At 41.9% G+C, this 14,550-nt stretch overlaps 1 protein-coding gene across 2 annotated transcripts in view; it reads left to right on the plus strand.

The window, feature by feature from the left end:
• The first annotated feature begins 1,509 nt into the window (after positions 1–1,509).
• Positions 1,510–14,550, plus strand: part of rap1gds1 (RAP1, GTP-GDP dissociation stimulator 1) — a 31,625-nt gene continuing 18,584 nt past the window's right edge. The window contains exons 1-5 of one of the 2 annotated variants that reach the window (XM_038731248.1): positions 1,510–1,839; positions 4,924–5,031; positions 7,697–7,819; positions 9,655–9,780; positions 13,737–13,883. In XM_038731248.1, the coding sequence (XP_038587176.1) occupies positions 1,836–1,839; positions 4,924–5,031; positions 7,697–7,819; positions 9,655–9,780; positions 13,737–13,883 (508 nt within the window). In that variant the 5' untranslated portion in view covers positions 1,510–1,835. The remainder of the gene's footprint in view (positions 1,840–4,923; positions 5,032–7,696; positions 7,820–9,654; positions 9,781–13,736; positions 13,884–14,550) is intronic. The other variant, XM_038731249.1, reaches the window with a different exon arrangement.

Consider the following 14,550-nt stretch of genomic DNA (forward strand, 5'->3'; position numbering starts at 1 on the left):
GTTTATTTCTGTTTACCATTTTTCATAATTGCTTCTGTATTAATGTATATTGTCTGCTATGTAGCAGAAGGGAGTTACAAAGCTCAATTTCCCTCTATAACTTGTTATATTTTCACAATAAACCTACTTACCTAAAAATAAGCAATAGAAAGTCCATGGACACCGCAGCGGGTGCAACAAGCATTATTAGGCTACATACATTATTAATAATAAATTAAACTAAGCAATATAAACAGCAACTGCTGCACACATACACAGATAAAGCAAAAGAGAAACTGCACTACTCACTGCTTAGTGCACTTACACAATGCTGCGTTGTTGGGCAATGCGTCGGTTGCTGAACCTATCATCTGAAACGTGAGTTACAACAATCAATGATTTTGTTTTTGTAATCACCTTTTTGAAAGTCATTCTATGAGCCGTTCAACTCTCGTTCATTCTCAGTCCACTCGGCCCCTCTGTCCTACTATAACCAGTCCACTCTGCCCCTCTGCCCCACTATAACCAGTCCACTCTGCCCCTCTGCCCCACTATAACCAGTCCCCTCTGCCCCTCTGCCCCACTATAACCAGTCCACTCGGCCCCTCTGCCCCACTATAACCAGTCCACTCGGCCCCTCTGCCCCACTATAACCAGTCCACTCTGCCCCTCTGCCCCACTATAACCAGTCCACTCGGCCCCTCTGCCCCACTATAACCAGTCCACTCGGCCCCTCTGCCCCACTATAACCAGTCCACTCGGCCCCTGTGTTCCACTATAACCAGTCCACTCGGCCACTCTGTCCCACTATAACCAGTCCACTCGGCCCCTCTGCCCCACTATAACCAGTCCACTCTGCCCCTCTGTCCCACTATAACCAGTCCACTCCGCCCCCCTGTCCCATTATAACCAGTCCACTCGGCCCCTCTGTCCCAATATAACCAGTCCACTCGGCCCTGTGTCCCACTATAACCAGTCCACTCCGCCCCTCTGTCCCATTATAACCAGTCCCCTCTGCCCCTCTGCCCCACTATAACCAGTCCACTCCGCCCCTCTGTCCCAATATAACCAGTCCACTCTGCCCCTCTGTCCCACTATAACCAGTCCACTCTGCCCCTCTGTCCCAATATAACCAGTCCACTCTGCCCCTCTGTCCCACTATAACCAGTCCACTCCGCCCCTCTGTCCCAATATAACCAGTCCACTCTGCCCCTCTGTCCCAATATAACCAGTCCACTCCGCCCCTCTGTCCCAATATAACCAGTCCACTTAGCCCCTCTCTACTAAAACCAGTCAAGGGGTTTGGGTACTTTTCCCAGGCAAGCTAGCTAAAAAGGTTCAGGTAAATATGTTAATATCTGGTGAGCAACTGTCTTGTGCTTTCAGATATGTCTCCGGCTGCCACCTACCGGCGGTGTGTCCCATGAGCCCGTTTTCATTAAAACGGTTTTATTTTGAAGCTTGGGACCGGAAGTCCTACTCTTAATCCCGTGTGGGTGACTTGACTTTGGCACGTCAAACTGCTGTCGTGAGGGGAGCGCCAGTGAGCAGGAATTGACTGTTGGCGTGGATATGAGAGGAAGTTAGATGTGTTAAGCTGGTAGTCACCCGGTGTACAGGCCGCTGTACAACAGCATCCATCTGAGCGGGACTGCCCGACCGGCCCAGTGGCTCCTGTCGCTAACTAACTGGCTAGCTAGCTAGCTAACATCAACCCGCTAACTTCACCAGTTTAAGGCGGCGTAAGGGACGAACCTTGTGGGGAAAACGGGGCCTCCGGCTAGCACGACTCGGTTTACAGCTGCGCTGGAGAGCTTAACACCCGGGTTTATTTTCCGGAGCAACATCCTGCTGAGATGGGTGAGTAGACAGCTAGCTCACTCTGAGCCGAGTTAGCTACCAACAACAGTTTTTCACCATCTAACTTAACGTTGACCATATTTTTTCATTTATAAAAACGTCTGCAAGCAGCAGCGTATGGTTAACGGTTGGCGTTGTGGGTCGTGCGTTAACGCCACTATACCACTTTGTTTAACGTTACCTTCATAGTTTTCTGTTTTGTTGTTTTAACGTTATCGTTAGTTAGTAATATGAAAAGCTGCCTGTAACGTTAGCTGAATCGCGTGTGCATGCGCGTGTGTGCGCGTGTCAGCTTCAGTACTCGGGTGGGGTAACGTTGGCTTGTCTGACTCTCTCCATCCTCTTTCCGCTCTTATTGGTCGTGATTTTTTCCCCTGTTAGCAACGCCAAGCTCTGAAAAGGTTCAGCATTCGCACCGTCTTGCCCGATGTAATTCAGATAGGACTTGAAACGGCTCGAAGGTCCCAGTTGCTAAATGAATGGACCTCCCCTGAAATGGCAGTGCTGTTGGTGTTGTAGATGGCACTCCTCCATCTCCACAGCTGTTATGCAATAGGATCCAGCAGCCCACTTTGGGTTGCTGTTTATACTGCACTGCTCTCCATGATATCACTGTTCCTGATTATTGATGGTGGACACACATGGGCTACTGATGGATTGAGCACAGGCCTGACACTACTGTAGCAGTCACATCTCTGTCTGCTGATTTAATTTAATACGGCTTAACATTAAAAACATGCTGCACATTCACTAATAATTACCTCTCCAGTGCCCAGATGAGGCATAGCATCCCTGAAAGGCATCTAGAGAAATAATTGTTTGACAGCTGAGCTTATGAGGCATTTCAGAAGGTCTAGCCGAGGCTGGATCACTCCTGTTGCCATTTGATGTAAGGCATCTATCATGGGGGATGGATGTGTGGGTTGTGCAGTGCACAAGCAACTGACAGCAACAACCAGGTCACTGCATCAGTGTCTGCAATCCTTATGCAATATATCATTACCTGGTTTGTAGGCACAATACTGGAATGACCAGCAATTCTAAGCATTTCAAATAATTAAAATAGACCTGATTATCCCTTGATGATCAATAAAATATATGAGAGTTAAAAATGTCAGCCTGGTGAAAAAGCATCCCTCTACTCATACAACACATGTTCTGCATTTGAGCCACTTGCTGAATAGGCTTCCGTCAGCCAGTATTTAGCCTAGTTGTTCTAAATGATTAATATCAGTGTATTGCATCAGACTGTAAATACGTATAAATTGAATCTCGATGTAGAAAATCGCTTTTCACTGTTGAGCATTTCTGAAAGGAGCCCAGAGTCAAAACCTCCATTAAGCACACAGTCACTATGATGTTATGAGGACACTCTGTCATTTGTTTCTTTCATTGATTAATAAGAATAACAGGAATGATAACCTCCTCATTTGCCGTAGCATGTAATGGATGTGCAGCAGTTAGAAACCATTACGTTTAATGTGGTTAAAGTGACTGGCGGTGCAGCAGATTGATAACTTCTAGTCCTCATAATGGAGTAAAGGGTAAAAAAAAAAGAAGAAAAGCACTCAAACAAAGATATAGAGTAGAAGAGTTGGTCATAAACTAATGGACACAGGGGGTTTCGACCACAACTGGCTCGCAGGTTCTTCATATTGTTGGCTGCAGGCAAGACGTTAGCTTGGTAGCTCCACTATGTGAGTAGCAAAATACATGTGCAGGTAGTTTGCAGGGCAGGGAAGATGCCAGTCATGTGGCAGAAAAGGCAATTGAATGAATAAAAAGGGGGAGACTGATGACACCATTTGCAGAGGGAGGCCAAGATCAAATTAAAGCTGCAAGCAGAACTTGGTGGGCCCTCGGCAGGTGAAGCACTTCTGGAGTTCTGAGTTGGCAGGCTCTTTGGGCGCTGCACGAAGGACTGAAACGTCACTTCCTGTGTCACTTAAGTGGCGCTCGAAAGCACCCGATAACTGCACGTCAAGTCCCAGTATGTCAAGTGTGGAACACGGCGTGAAAATTTTATTTAAATCAACTGATGGATCACACAGAGCTTACTTCCTGTTGCCAGTAGGCGGCGCTACAACTATATCCGAATATTGGCATGTAGATGTGTTTGGGGCAGGACCGTCATCAAGCACATAATATTTGTTACCAATACAAAAAAGGAAGACTCACAAGCTTTACAACATGACCTCATCAATGTGTTAAGGGTTTTCTAAGATAGTTTGAAGTAGATATAGCCAACCTGCAACCTGCACAGCATAGAAGTAGTCGCTTCCCGTTGCCAGTAGGTGGCGCTATGACTATGAGTGAATATTGGCTAAGACGGGGAGAAGGAAGGCTAAATACAGTGGTATTTTACCTGCTATTATCACAGGGATCAGACATGTAGAGGGTATTTCCACAGATCTCTCACAGTAGTTACAAACACGATTATGAATGTGTCACAGAGAGATGGATAAATATTTATGTTTGGCGGCAAAAGTTTCTAGTCAGCTTGCTTTTATGGCGCTGCACAATGCAGTACCTATTTGGAAGATCCAGGTCATTTAATACTCGGAAGTCGAACTTTTTTGGCTTCATGTGCCACTGAGCAACCTTCATAGGAATGAAAGGAGCAAATTACAATTCTATCCATATCAAATACAAAGTCTTGAATTACAGAGGTTTTTTTTAGCCAGACAGAACATATTCTCTCGTTTCCCTTTTTAACCACTTCACTTATTCCGCTGCATCTCGAGGGGGGGTGGGGGGGTTAGAACCTATCCCAGCACACATTGGACAGGTTGCTAGTCACTCACAAGCCCACAAAACATACTGGAATAATATTTTTTTGTCATAAATGTGTCAGTTGGAGGGCTTTTGTCAGACTGTTTTTTTCCACGACAAGTTTGTTCCATTTGCTTAGATTTGAAACTGCTTTCAAACTCAACAGGTAGGCCAGCCAATCTTTTCAGACTGAATGCTTATTAAAGTCCTGCAGCCTAAATACCTTGGAGGCCACTGACTGAATGGCACCAGGGTTTTCAGCGTGTCACTACCATCTCCCTAAATTAAAAAACTTATTTATTCTGTTTACAGACAACCTAAGTGAGGCCTTGGAGAAGCTGAAGCTAGCGTCTACAGACAGTGCCACTGACAGCGTGGAGAGCTGCCTGGACTGCCTGCTGAAAGCACTCGTCAACAACAGTGAGTAAAGCCTGATTTACACCTGTGTTGTAAGTCCATTACTTCCTTTCTAGGTTTCCCATTATAGTCTCTCGGACAATCTACATACTCTGAAACCTTATCTAAATTACTCTGATCAATGTGGTCGCTTGTTTATTTAATAAATCCTATTGGAATTGTACTCAGATGACGAATGTATATGTGCACTTTAAATGAGCCAGTGAAGCCACGTCTTTGGGCAGTGGGACAGTTTTTGACAGACAGCTGAGTAATGACATCTTGCTGTTAGATGAGCAATTCTTTCCTAGCTGATGGTATAGCAGATCTGTCATTAATTTAAGTGCAAGTATTTAGGTATTCAGTGTAACTGCTGCTATAACTAGGGATGGGAAAAGATCGATGCTTAGAGCGATTCATAAATTTCAAAAACCTATTTTCTAAATGTTAATTGTCACGTAACGTTGACAGAACGCATACGTGTAACTTGGAAGTGCAGCGCCCAGACAGTCTGTGGCGTGCACATAACAGACCAGTGTTCCCCCTGTATTTGGCGCAGCGCCACTACTAAAAGTTCACACTGCCATTTATATCAGTGTGCAACTAATAATGTTACTTGCTCACTGTGCGAGGACAGTAACACTCCCACTCCCTCATTCTTAAGGACCTCTACGTTAGGGCTGCAACTACTGATTATTTTCACTAATCTGTTAAATACTTGTTCGATTAGTCGACTAGTCACGATGATTATTATTATTATTATTATTAGACTATAATAAAATTAAAAGTGAATTTTGCATAATAACGTGTTAGATTTATTTCCACTACTGGAAATACCGCTCGTCCCGTGTGCTCTCCGCCCGGACCCCAGCTGGCTAAGCTATTCCCGGATTCTGCTCTGTACCTCGGATCAGACTCTCTCACTCTAGACTCTCAGCTACGGTTCAAGCCAGAGTCTACAGCCATGCTAGCAACACAGCGATGCCTTGTGCTAAATCAGGGTTTTTCCTGCATAGAGGAATTTTTGCCACCCCCCCAAAGAGGTTTTAGCGAGCGCCAAAGGGGGGTGGGTGGGGATGGGGAGATTCGCTTAATAGAAATTTATCAAACAACTGTTGAGCAAGCAGAACATAAACTTGAATTTCGACATCTTTGACTTCCATCAGTCACCTGTCCTCTCGCGCTACAGCAAACTTGCAAACTCCTTGTTCTGTATGCACGTTTTTTTCTTATTGACAAGTTGGTACTTTGCATTAGCAAATGAGACTAATCATCATGTAGAGCATTTTTCTTGCAGAATAATTTAATGAAAACAACGCACAAAAATGGAATAGCTGTTTTGTCCAACATGCTGATGAACAGCTATTGGAAGAATGGTGGTGGACTGACAGACAAGCAGACCAACATGCTGATTTATTGGACCAATCTTACACAGTGTGCCATGCAATAAATCTGCCAGATTGAATGCTGTCGTTTTATAGATTGCCTCTTTTTAAATTATATATATCCCTTACCAGCCTGTACTCTTCGTGACCATGAGTCAGTCAAGTTGAACATGTATGATGAATTGCAAGTTGAAACTGATGAAACGTTGGACAATATGAGCTTATTTCTATATCTGCTTATTGTTATTAGTGTATAGGTTGTGTCTCCATTACACAATTTGTCCATCAAAGAGCGCTGACAAGTAAATTTTTACAGTGTGAAACTAATGTCCTACTCAGTATTTTTATTGGTCACAATTTTATAAAAACACATGTTAAATGTATGCATGTAAGAGTAAGCAAGTGATACATGAACTCTAGGTATCTGGTTTAATGCATTGGTTTACATTGAAAATAAGTGTGATATCGCAATCACATGTGACAATTATATGCTTAGGCTGACCAGTTTATTGAAATCTAATCAAAATTGCAATATAGCCTACTGCAATTTTCAAATCACAGGATGTGCAGTATTTGTTAAAGGGACATCTATCCATCCATCATCAACCGCTTATCCTGCGTACAGGGACGTGGGGGCTGGAGCCAATCCCAGCTGACATTGGGCAAAGGCATTGTGTCTCAAAATACCATTTTAAATGAAATATTGTGGTGCTGCAGAAATATTCTGGTCTTCACTTCACATTCCACAGGCTTAAGAAAACATCTTTGTTTGGTTCAGATTCCTGCAAAAATCACAACATTATTCATTTTAATGTGTTTTAAATTGAAATTAAATTAAAATGAAAATTAGAATAATAATTACATACTACATATACTACAATAATAATTCCCTCCTATTTTGCAAATCGCATATACCGGTATGTATTTCCGCCCATGTGGTTGCTGCATGTAGATTGACAAAGCATTTCCATTTCGAACGACTTCCAGAGGTGGTTTGGCCGATCGGATCACTATCCGTCCTCTCGTACACTTGTACTTTCAATCTTTCTATTCAGTTCATCTGATCACCCAAAATGAATTTTAATGCCAGTTTGAAGGAGGCTTAACTTCCCAACATGAACAGAGTTCATTTGACCACTTTACTGTCACAAACTGGGACCTTTGATTTCAGCCTAACCAGTTAGTTCAGTTAGAAAGTGATATGACCGTAGCATTGATACAGAGCATAGGAGCCCTTTGGATTTCTAAAAAAGCATGCTTTCATTGGAAATTGAAATTCATTCTCTTTTTTTTTTCTCCTGCAGACACCGAAGCCAGTGTGAAGATCCAGGAGATGGGCATTCTTCCCCTGCTACCCACCCTGCTAAACCCCCAGTCTTCCTGCACCCCTAAAGTAGCCAACATCATAGCTGAGATGGCCAAAAATGGTGAGGTTCGGTTTCCAAGCCCATCCACCCAGGAACATCCTGACTTTCTGTTCCTCCATTCGTCAGTATTCTATTTTTAAACTTTTTCTTGTTGCCATACTTTTTGTTTTTACACGTTTTCTTCATGAAGACATTATTTGGTGGGACAGGAAGGCAACCCTCTTGGTTATGGATATTTTCTATGAATTAAAATATTTCAAACAGAAACCTGTTTGATTGACAGGTCATTCTCCTTGGCATTTCAGAGCTAAGCTGTCACTGACTTTGAGGTTATTGTGTAAGGACATACCTGCAGTGTCAGTGCGCTTCTATTTTCTATAATGCCTCTGTGTGAACGCAGGACTAGCTTTTAAAGTAGGAAAAAGCTGCCGTGAATAGGAGTTGGGGCAAGAAAAGGTTAGGATAATGAATGGCTTTTTAGCAGCTTGCAAGACTGCAGCTAATGATCACTCCCCAGCAGTTTGCCAAGCTTGGCAACAACCCGCTGGCCTTTATCTGTCGCCGCTCCCGGAAATTTCTGCAAGCAGCCAAGTGACTGCCAAGCTTAAGACTACTCCCTTTCTGTCTGACAGTGTGAACTGACTTGATGTCTTCTAAAGACTTATTTGTATTGATATAACGATAATATAATAAAATAAAAAAATATTTCTTTAATGATAATGCACATTTGAAATGATTTTTAGATGTTTACACAAGGTATTTGCTATTATAAAACTTGGTGAAATTGTTTCAGTGTGTGTATCAGTACATTTTGATCATTTTCAGCAGACGCTAACAATACCGGGATAATACTGATAACCCTGATCATTTTGGTCACTATAATGGCGATATGAAATTTTTATACCGTTTCGTTTCATCTCTGTTACCAATTAGCATAAATCACCACCACAACAGAGAATAGTGTCTCATCCCCACTAAAACCCAGATGTTCCAATATGACTGGCCAAATGAAAATGTGATAACAGCATGGTGACTGGTGAGACTCTCCTTACCGCAGCATGTTAACTCTGAGCTGTGGGAACTGTAAACCGCCTTAGTCATTTAGTTGAGTGGGGGGCTTTGCAGTGAATCAACTCCCATATTGTCATCATGGAAATGAGGCACTTAATAACAATAAAGACACTTATTTAGGTGAACTAAACTGGCCAAAAAAACTGGTGTGGACTGAACTCAGGTCTGGCTTGAGACTTGACTTGCAGTTTGACTTTACTTAGACTTCAGCCTTTTGACATAAATGAATCATAACATATTCTTTCCAAGCCGGAACATATGCCGTGTGTCATAGAACGTGTGCATCGAGTCAGCAGCAGATAAACTTGGAAGCAGGGGGGAAAGGTGTGTTTGGCAGATCAGACAACAGACCACAAATGAGAATTAAAAGGAACATGGAAAACATTCATTCATGATTTTCTGATGTTGCCTCGTGCAGCTTAAACATAGTGGAGACTTAGATTTTCTCCAGATTACTTATTATCTTGTCCTTCACATTTTGATTAAAATGATATTAAATAAGCACCCGAACTACAGTTCAAATTTGTCCTTTGAGACTTCTTGAGATCATAGAGTAGATTTGAGCTGCCAGTATCTTTTAGGATGGTCAGAAAGAACGTACTAATGGATTGTATTTGTTCTAATCAGCATAAAATTTCCATTCTCTTTTACTTGTCAATTTTCTTTTTTGTCCAAGGCACATCATAACTTGTTCTTATAACCTTGCAAATAACCAGTGAAATTGTAGTAAAAATGTGAGTAATATAGCAGCTCGATGCTCTACAGCTAACTTCAGACAGTCTTTTACTGATGCACTGTTATCCAATACGTTTTCCTCTCTCTAGAGTTCATGCGGAGTCCCTGTGTTGAAGCCGGCCTCATCCCTCCTCTAATTCAGCTGTTAAACTCCACCGACCAGGAGGTTTTACTGCAGACTGGCCGAGCTCTTGGCAACATCTGTTATGACAGCCGTAAGTAGGACTTTGCTTTGCTTAGGGAACGCTGAGTCCCTCATGAGCTTTGTCATCACCATCACGGAGGTAATAGAAAATGAGTAAGAAAATGATGCTGCTGTTGGACTACAGGAGACAAAGCTTGGATGTTTAACATGTGTTTCCACTTCACAAACCTCTAGCAGGGTTACAGCATTACATACAGGGAAATACTGCATTTGTATAGAGGGCATTACAGTTCTCCCTTGCTGTCTATTAGGTGTGAACTCAGTTCAGGTAAATGAGGCCAATTGTTTGCGTATTTGGAACCACACTGGTTGCTGTGTTACTGGAGTCCATATGAAAATATACATAGTGACCATACAGTACAAATCAACACCACTTACACACAACTCACGATTACTTATTAACACCATGCAACACCCACACTCACACATTAAATTCAGTTCTTGTCCATGTCTAGGGCACTATGAAATCTGTGTTTTACGTTTGAAGCACATTTAGTCATCAGCTGGTGTTTAATCATCTGGTGGATAAATAAAATTTGAACAATTCAATAAGAAAACATTAAGAATTGAATCAATATCAGTGAATTGACATCTGACAATTTCTTCCCACGGATCCTCTGCAGGACAGCCTCCATATGCTGCTCCAACACACAGTATTAAAAAAACAAAACTGTGTGTGTGTGTGTTCATACTCGGCTCCGCCCTCAGTGAAACACCAACACAGAGAGCAGAGGACAGAAGCAGCATGCCCTTAAATGACACCAAAACACAGCAGCATCGTTTTTTTCATAACGAAACCCAGATTTTTATCTTTTTGGCAGATTCTGTAATTTAAATTTGATTCCAAGTTTATGATCAAATTCCGCAATTCCGTCCGTGTTTTCTACATCACGTCATATGCATACAGTAAAAATTACATACAGCATTACTTACTTTCAACATTAAATACAACACAAGTAGACAGATTCAGAAAAGCTCTGAAAAATAAGTAAATCTATAATCACCAGAGTCTCTTTTATGAAGATGCTTATAATAATAAAATAATATTTCAAAACAAGACTCACTATTTTGTGAAATAATCTGTTGAGGGAGTAAATTCCATTTATAGGTTACTGTATGCACAAGTTTATTCTAGTTTACAGTTTATGGTGATATAAACTATAGCCCGGCCGATAGTGATTTCAATATTGGGGGTGTCTAAAAAATGTAATACTATATATCAGCAGATAAAAAAACAACAAAAAACACACAAGTTAAACAACAATCTTGATAGGGATCCCTTAGACTTATTTGTGTTTCACCTCGGAGAAGCTACAAGTCTGAGCCACATGTTCTCACCATAATTATATCTGTAGCATTTGACAATGCAAATGTGTTACATCCCGTTCTAAACCTTCAAGTTAATGTTTAGGTGCAGCTAAAAGGCTTAATATTACTTATATAAATAAGAGAACTGGCTGTTGGAATAACTATATTTCTTAATGCAACACATGGATGTGGCTATTCTGTGTTTGAAGTTGGGACAAAGGAAAATGGTTTTGATAAACTAACTATTTTGCACACAAACCCTGTTTGTTTAGTGATATGCAAACTAAAATCTAAGGTATCACAGTTTATATGACAAATATATGATTGTGTTTGAAAATGCTACACGTTGCACCTTTGAGACATCTGCTCTAAAAAAATTAATTAGTGAATGTACCAGTGGAGTGTTTGAGTACTGACCTCGGGGGAGAGCAGCAGAGTTTAAGCCTGATTTTGCAGCCAGCTTTAGAGGCTTTAATCACAGCTGTCGGTTCTGGTGCATAGTTTCTCCTCTTGCAGAAAATCTGGGTATCTGTGGAATTTGGTGGGATGTGACATTTGTTTGAGTAGAGGGGGTCTCACTAAGCTGGCATGGTTTTACGGTAGACGCACCAGGAGAGTGTGGAGAAGCAGCTGTTCGCTACCTTCAAGAAACACACTGCAATATGGGAGAAGTTGCTTTAGTAAAATTTTAGAATTAAATAGAAGTTTAGGAGGTCTAAATCTTTAATATCATGTATATTCAGACATAATTTAGCACGTCTAACGTTACACCTTTTAATTAATGATGGTAAGGGTATAATCACATGCCTGAACAACCTCAAGTGACCCCTTTAAATATGAAAGAGCAGCGGCACTAGTCTGAGCTCCTGATGGACCAGCACCTTTCCTTATCCCTACGCCTAGTTCACCCTACACGATTTTAAGCCCAATTTGCCAGTCGCCGAGCTCGCCTGTCAGGCTGTGATCGGGGGTAAAGTGCAATTATACTTCTGCGTCAAATCGACGGCATAGGCTACGCAGAGGCTACGCCGTCACCTGACGTGCACCTCCTCAAGTCAGAGATTAGTCGGCGCTCGCAAAGCGTTGTGTGCACTACTCAACGACGCAACATATATATATATATATAATCGCTATCTTTATAATAATAAACAACTCCTGTGTCATGTGTAGTTTCTCATCATTTCCTGTGCCACTTTTCACGTTTTTTTTCCGACAAAACGTGGTTTGGAGGCCAGCCATCAGGTGACAGAGTCGTCGTCAGCTCGTGTAGTGTGTCGCCGATCTTTAAAGTAGCCACCCAGGCTGTTGGAATTGCTGCTTGTCCATGTGTCCTTGGGATCAAACTCAACACAAAGTAGGAGCTTTTTTATGCTTTTCTCTGACCAAACCATGAACATATTGAGTGCTCAAAACGAGAGAACTGGATGTCCGTCTTAAAGAGCCTTTATGAATTAAAATTGCGTTTCAAGCCAAACACATATTGCTGCTGTTCACTTTCCTCTGGGTTTTAAGTGTCATGCACGTAACTGACGTATAGTGATATCGGTCAGTACCACTAACCATTGGCAGGTGTTGTTTAAAGCTGTACAGATCCTTTTCTGCAGCTGTCACCAAGGCCAAGACCTTTGTGGTTGCTAAGAACTAGCCATAGCTAAATTCTAACCATTTAATGCTAGCACATCCTCGCACCAGCCCTTCTACTCAAGTTCCTGCTGGGACTGTCACCTGAGAATCTGTTTGTTCCTATTTCCTACCACTACCTTTACATGAAAAAACATTTCTGAGTCGGCGTCAACAGCAGCTTCATGTGAACAGAATAGAAACAGAAAATAATATTATGCACATTGCTTTGAGGTGTTGCAGAGAGTTCAGGCATGGCATGCCGCCACGACTGAATGAAAGTAGCAGACACTGATGCTGAGAAGGCAGGCTTATGTAACGCTTCTTTTGGCAGCTATTCTGCCAGACAAAAGCCCTCCCAGAGAGACAATCATCACTGTTGTGCATTTATTGCCCCCCTCCTCCCCAAAGAAAGAACAACACCAGTAAAGTCATTTGTATTTAATATTAAAGGTGAAATGTACAGGCCTTCAAAGGAGTATGATATGGAAATGGAAACTGTGCACAAAGGCTTAGTTATGCCAAAAGCATCCGTTGCCAGTGATTTGTTCATGAAAGCTTTTTTTTTTTTTTTTTTTAAGATTGCAGTTCTTTGATTTTGCTGTTGTTGATTGTGTTGATTTTAATTCTTGGCTGCAACAAAATAATTGTGAGAGCTTTGGCTTAATTATGTTGCCTTACGTACTCTGCAAAGAAATGTGTATAAGGGAAGAATTGTGGCCATAAATGTCAACTGTGGCATTAAATAAACCCAACTCTAGGTTCTTCTATGAATTTGAACAATAAAAAGCCTTTATCAGATGTACTATGAACCTCACACCGGACCTAAACTTGGATTTGCTTTATGTCATATATCCTTTACTTAGTTTATTCAGCAATGTGACTGTTTTATAGCCTTAGTTTGCATTGATTTCTATGTTTTGTACTTCTTGCCTAACATTGCTTTCATATGTATTTTTCAGGTTGTGGTTATTTTTCTTTTCTTTTTTTCCCCTTTGCTTTGTGGTTGATTTGTGTCCTGGCCTCTTTGTTTTGCAGATGAGGGCAGGAGTGCAGTTGACCTGGCAGGAGGGGCTCAGATAGTAGCTGAACACATTAAATCCCTCTCCCAAAATACTGAGCCGGAAAATGAGAAGCTCTTGACTGTCTTTTGTGGCATGCTGATGAACTATAGCAATGATAATGGTAATGACCATCCTCCCCCAAGAAAAACTGTTCACTAATCTCAACTAATCAGCGGATGTTCTCTTTCTTATACACAGACTATGTTGCATCATTTTCTGTCACAAGACAGTAGGGTTGAACTGAACCAGAGGACTCTATGCTTTTCTTTTTGGACTGACCTTTCTACTGATCTTTCTACCATGCTCTCCGTTGCTTTTTCAACTTCGCCTCTGAGGTAATCTGCAGTTATTAATATTTGCTGAGTGTCAGCATTCATAGCAGTAGTACCCTGCCCCTGTAAGTTTGTATTAGTAATAGACTCGGCAGGTAAAACATTAGCTCGTTCCTCTCCTTGCTTTTTAGCCATGCTAGTGATATTGCTCTTGGGATGGCAAGGTCTGTCGGTCCTGTGGGATGGATTGCTGTGAAGACATTAATCCCCAGAGGATTGACTTTTCCTCTACCACCACCTAGGGCTGGGCGGTATATCGGTATATAATGTATCCCGATATATATTTCAAAAGAGATATGAAATTGGACAATACCGTTTATACCGATATATTTTGATGTTGAGTTAATTAATGTTTCCATGAAGTCCTGCCAGCGTTTGCTGCTCTCTCCCTCCCTCACCGCGCAGCCCCGCCCCTCCCTCTGCGTCTGCACGCAGCCGTCTGCTCACAAGATGGAG

This window comes from Micropterus salmoides, unplaced genomic scaffold (genome assembly GCF_014851395.1).
Source record: "Micropterus salmoides isolate LMB-PRFRI ecotype aquatic unplaced genomic scaffold, ASM1485139v1 Ms_hic_scaffold_2, whole genome shotgun sequence".
Classification (NCBI taxonomy): domain Eukaryota; kingdom Metazoa; phylum Chordata; class Actinopteri; order Centrarchiformes; family Centrarchidae; genus Micropterus; species Micropterus salmoides.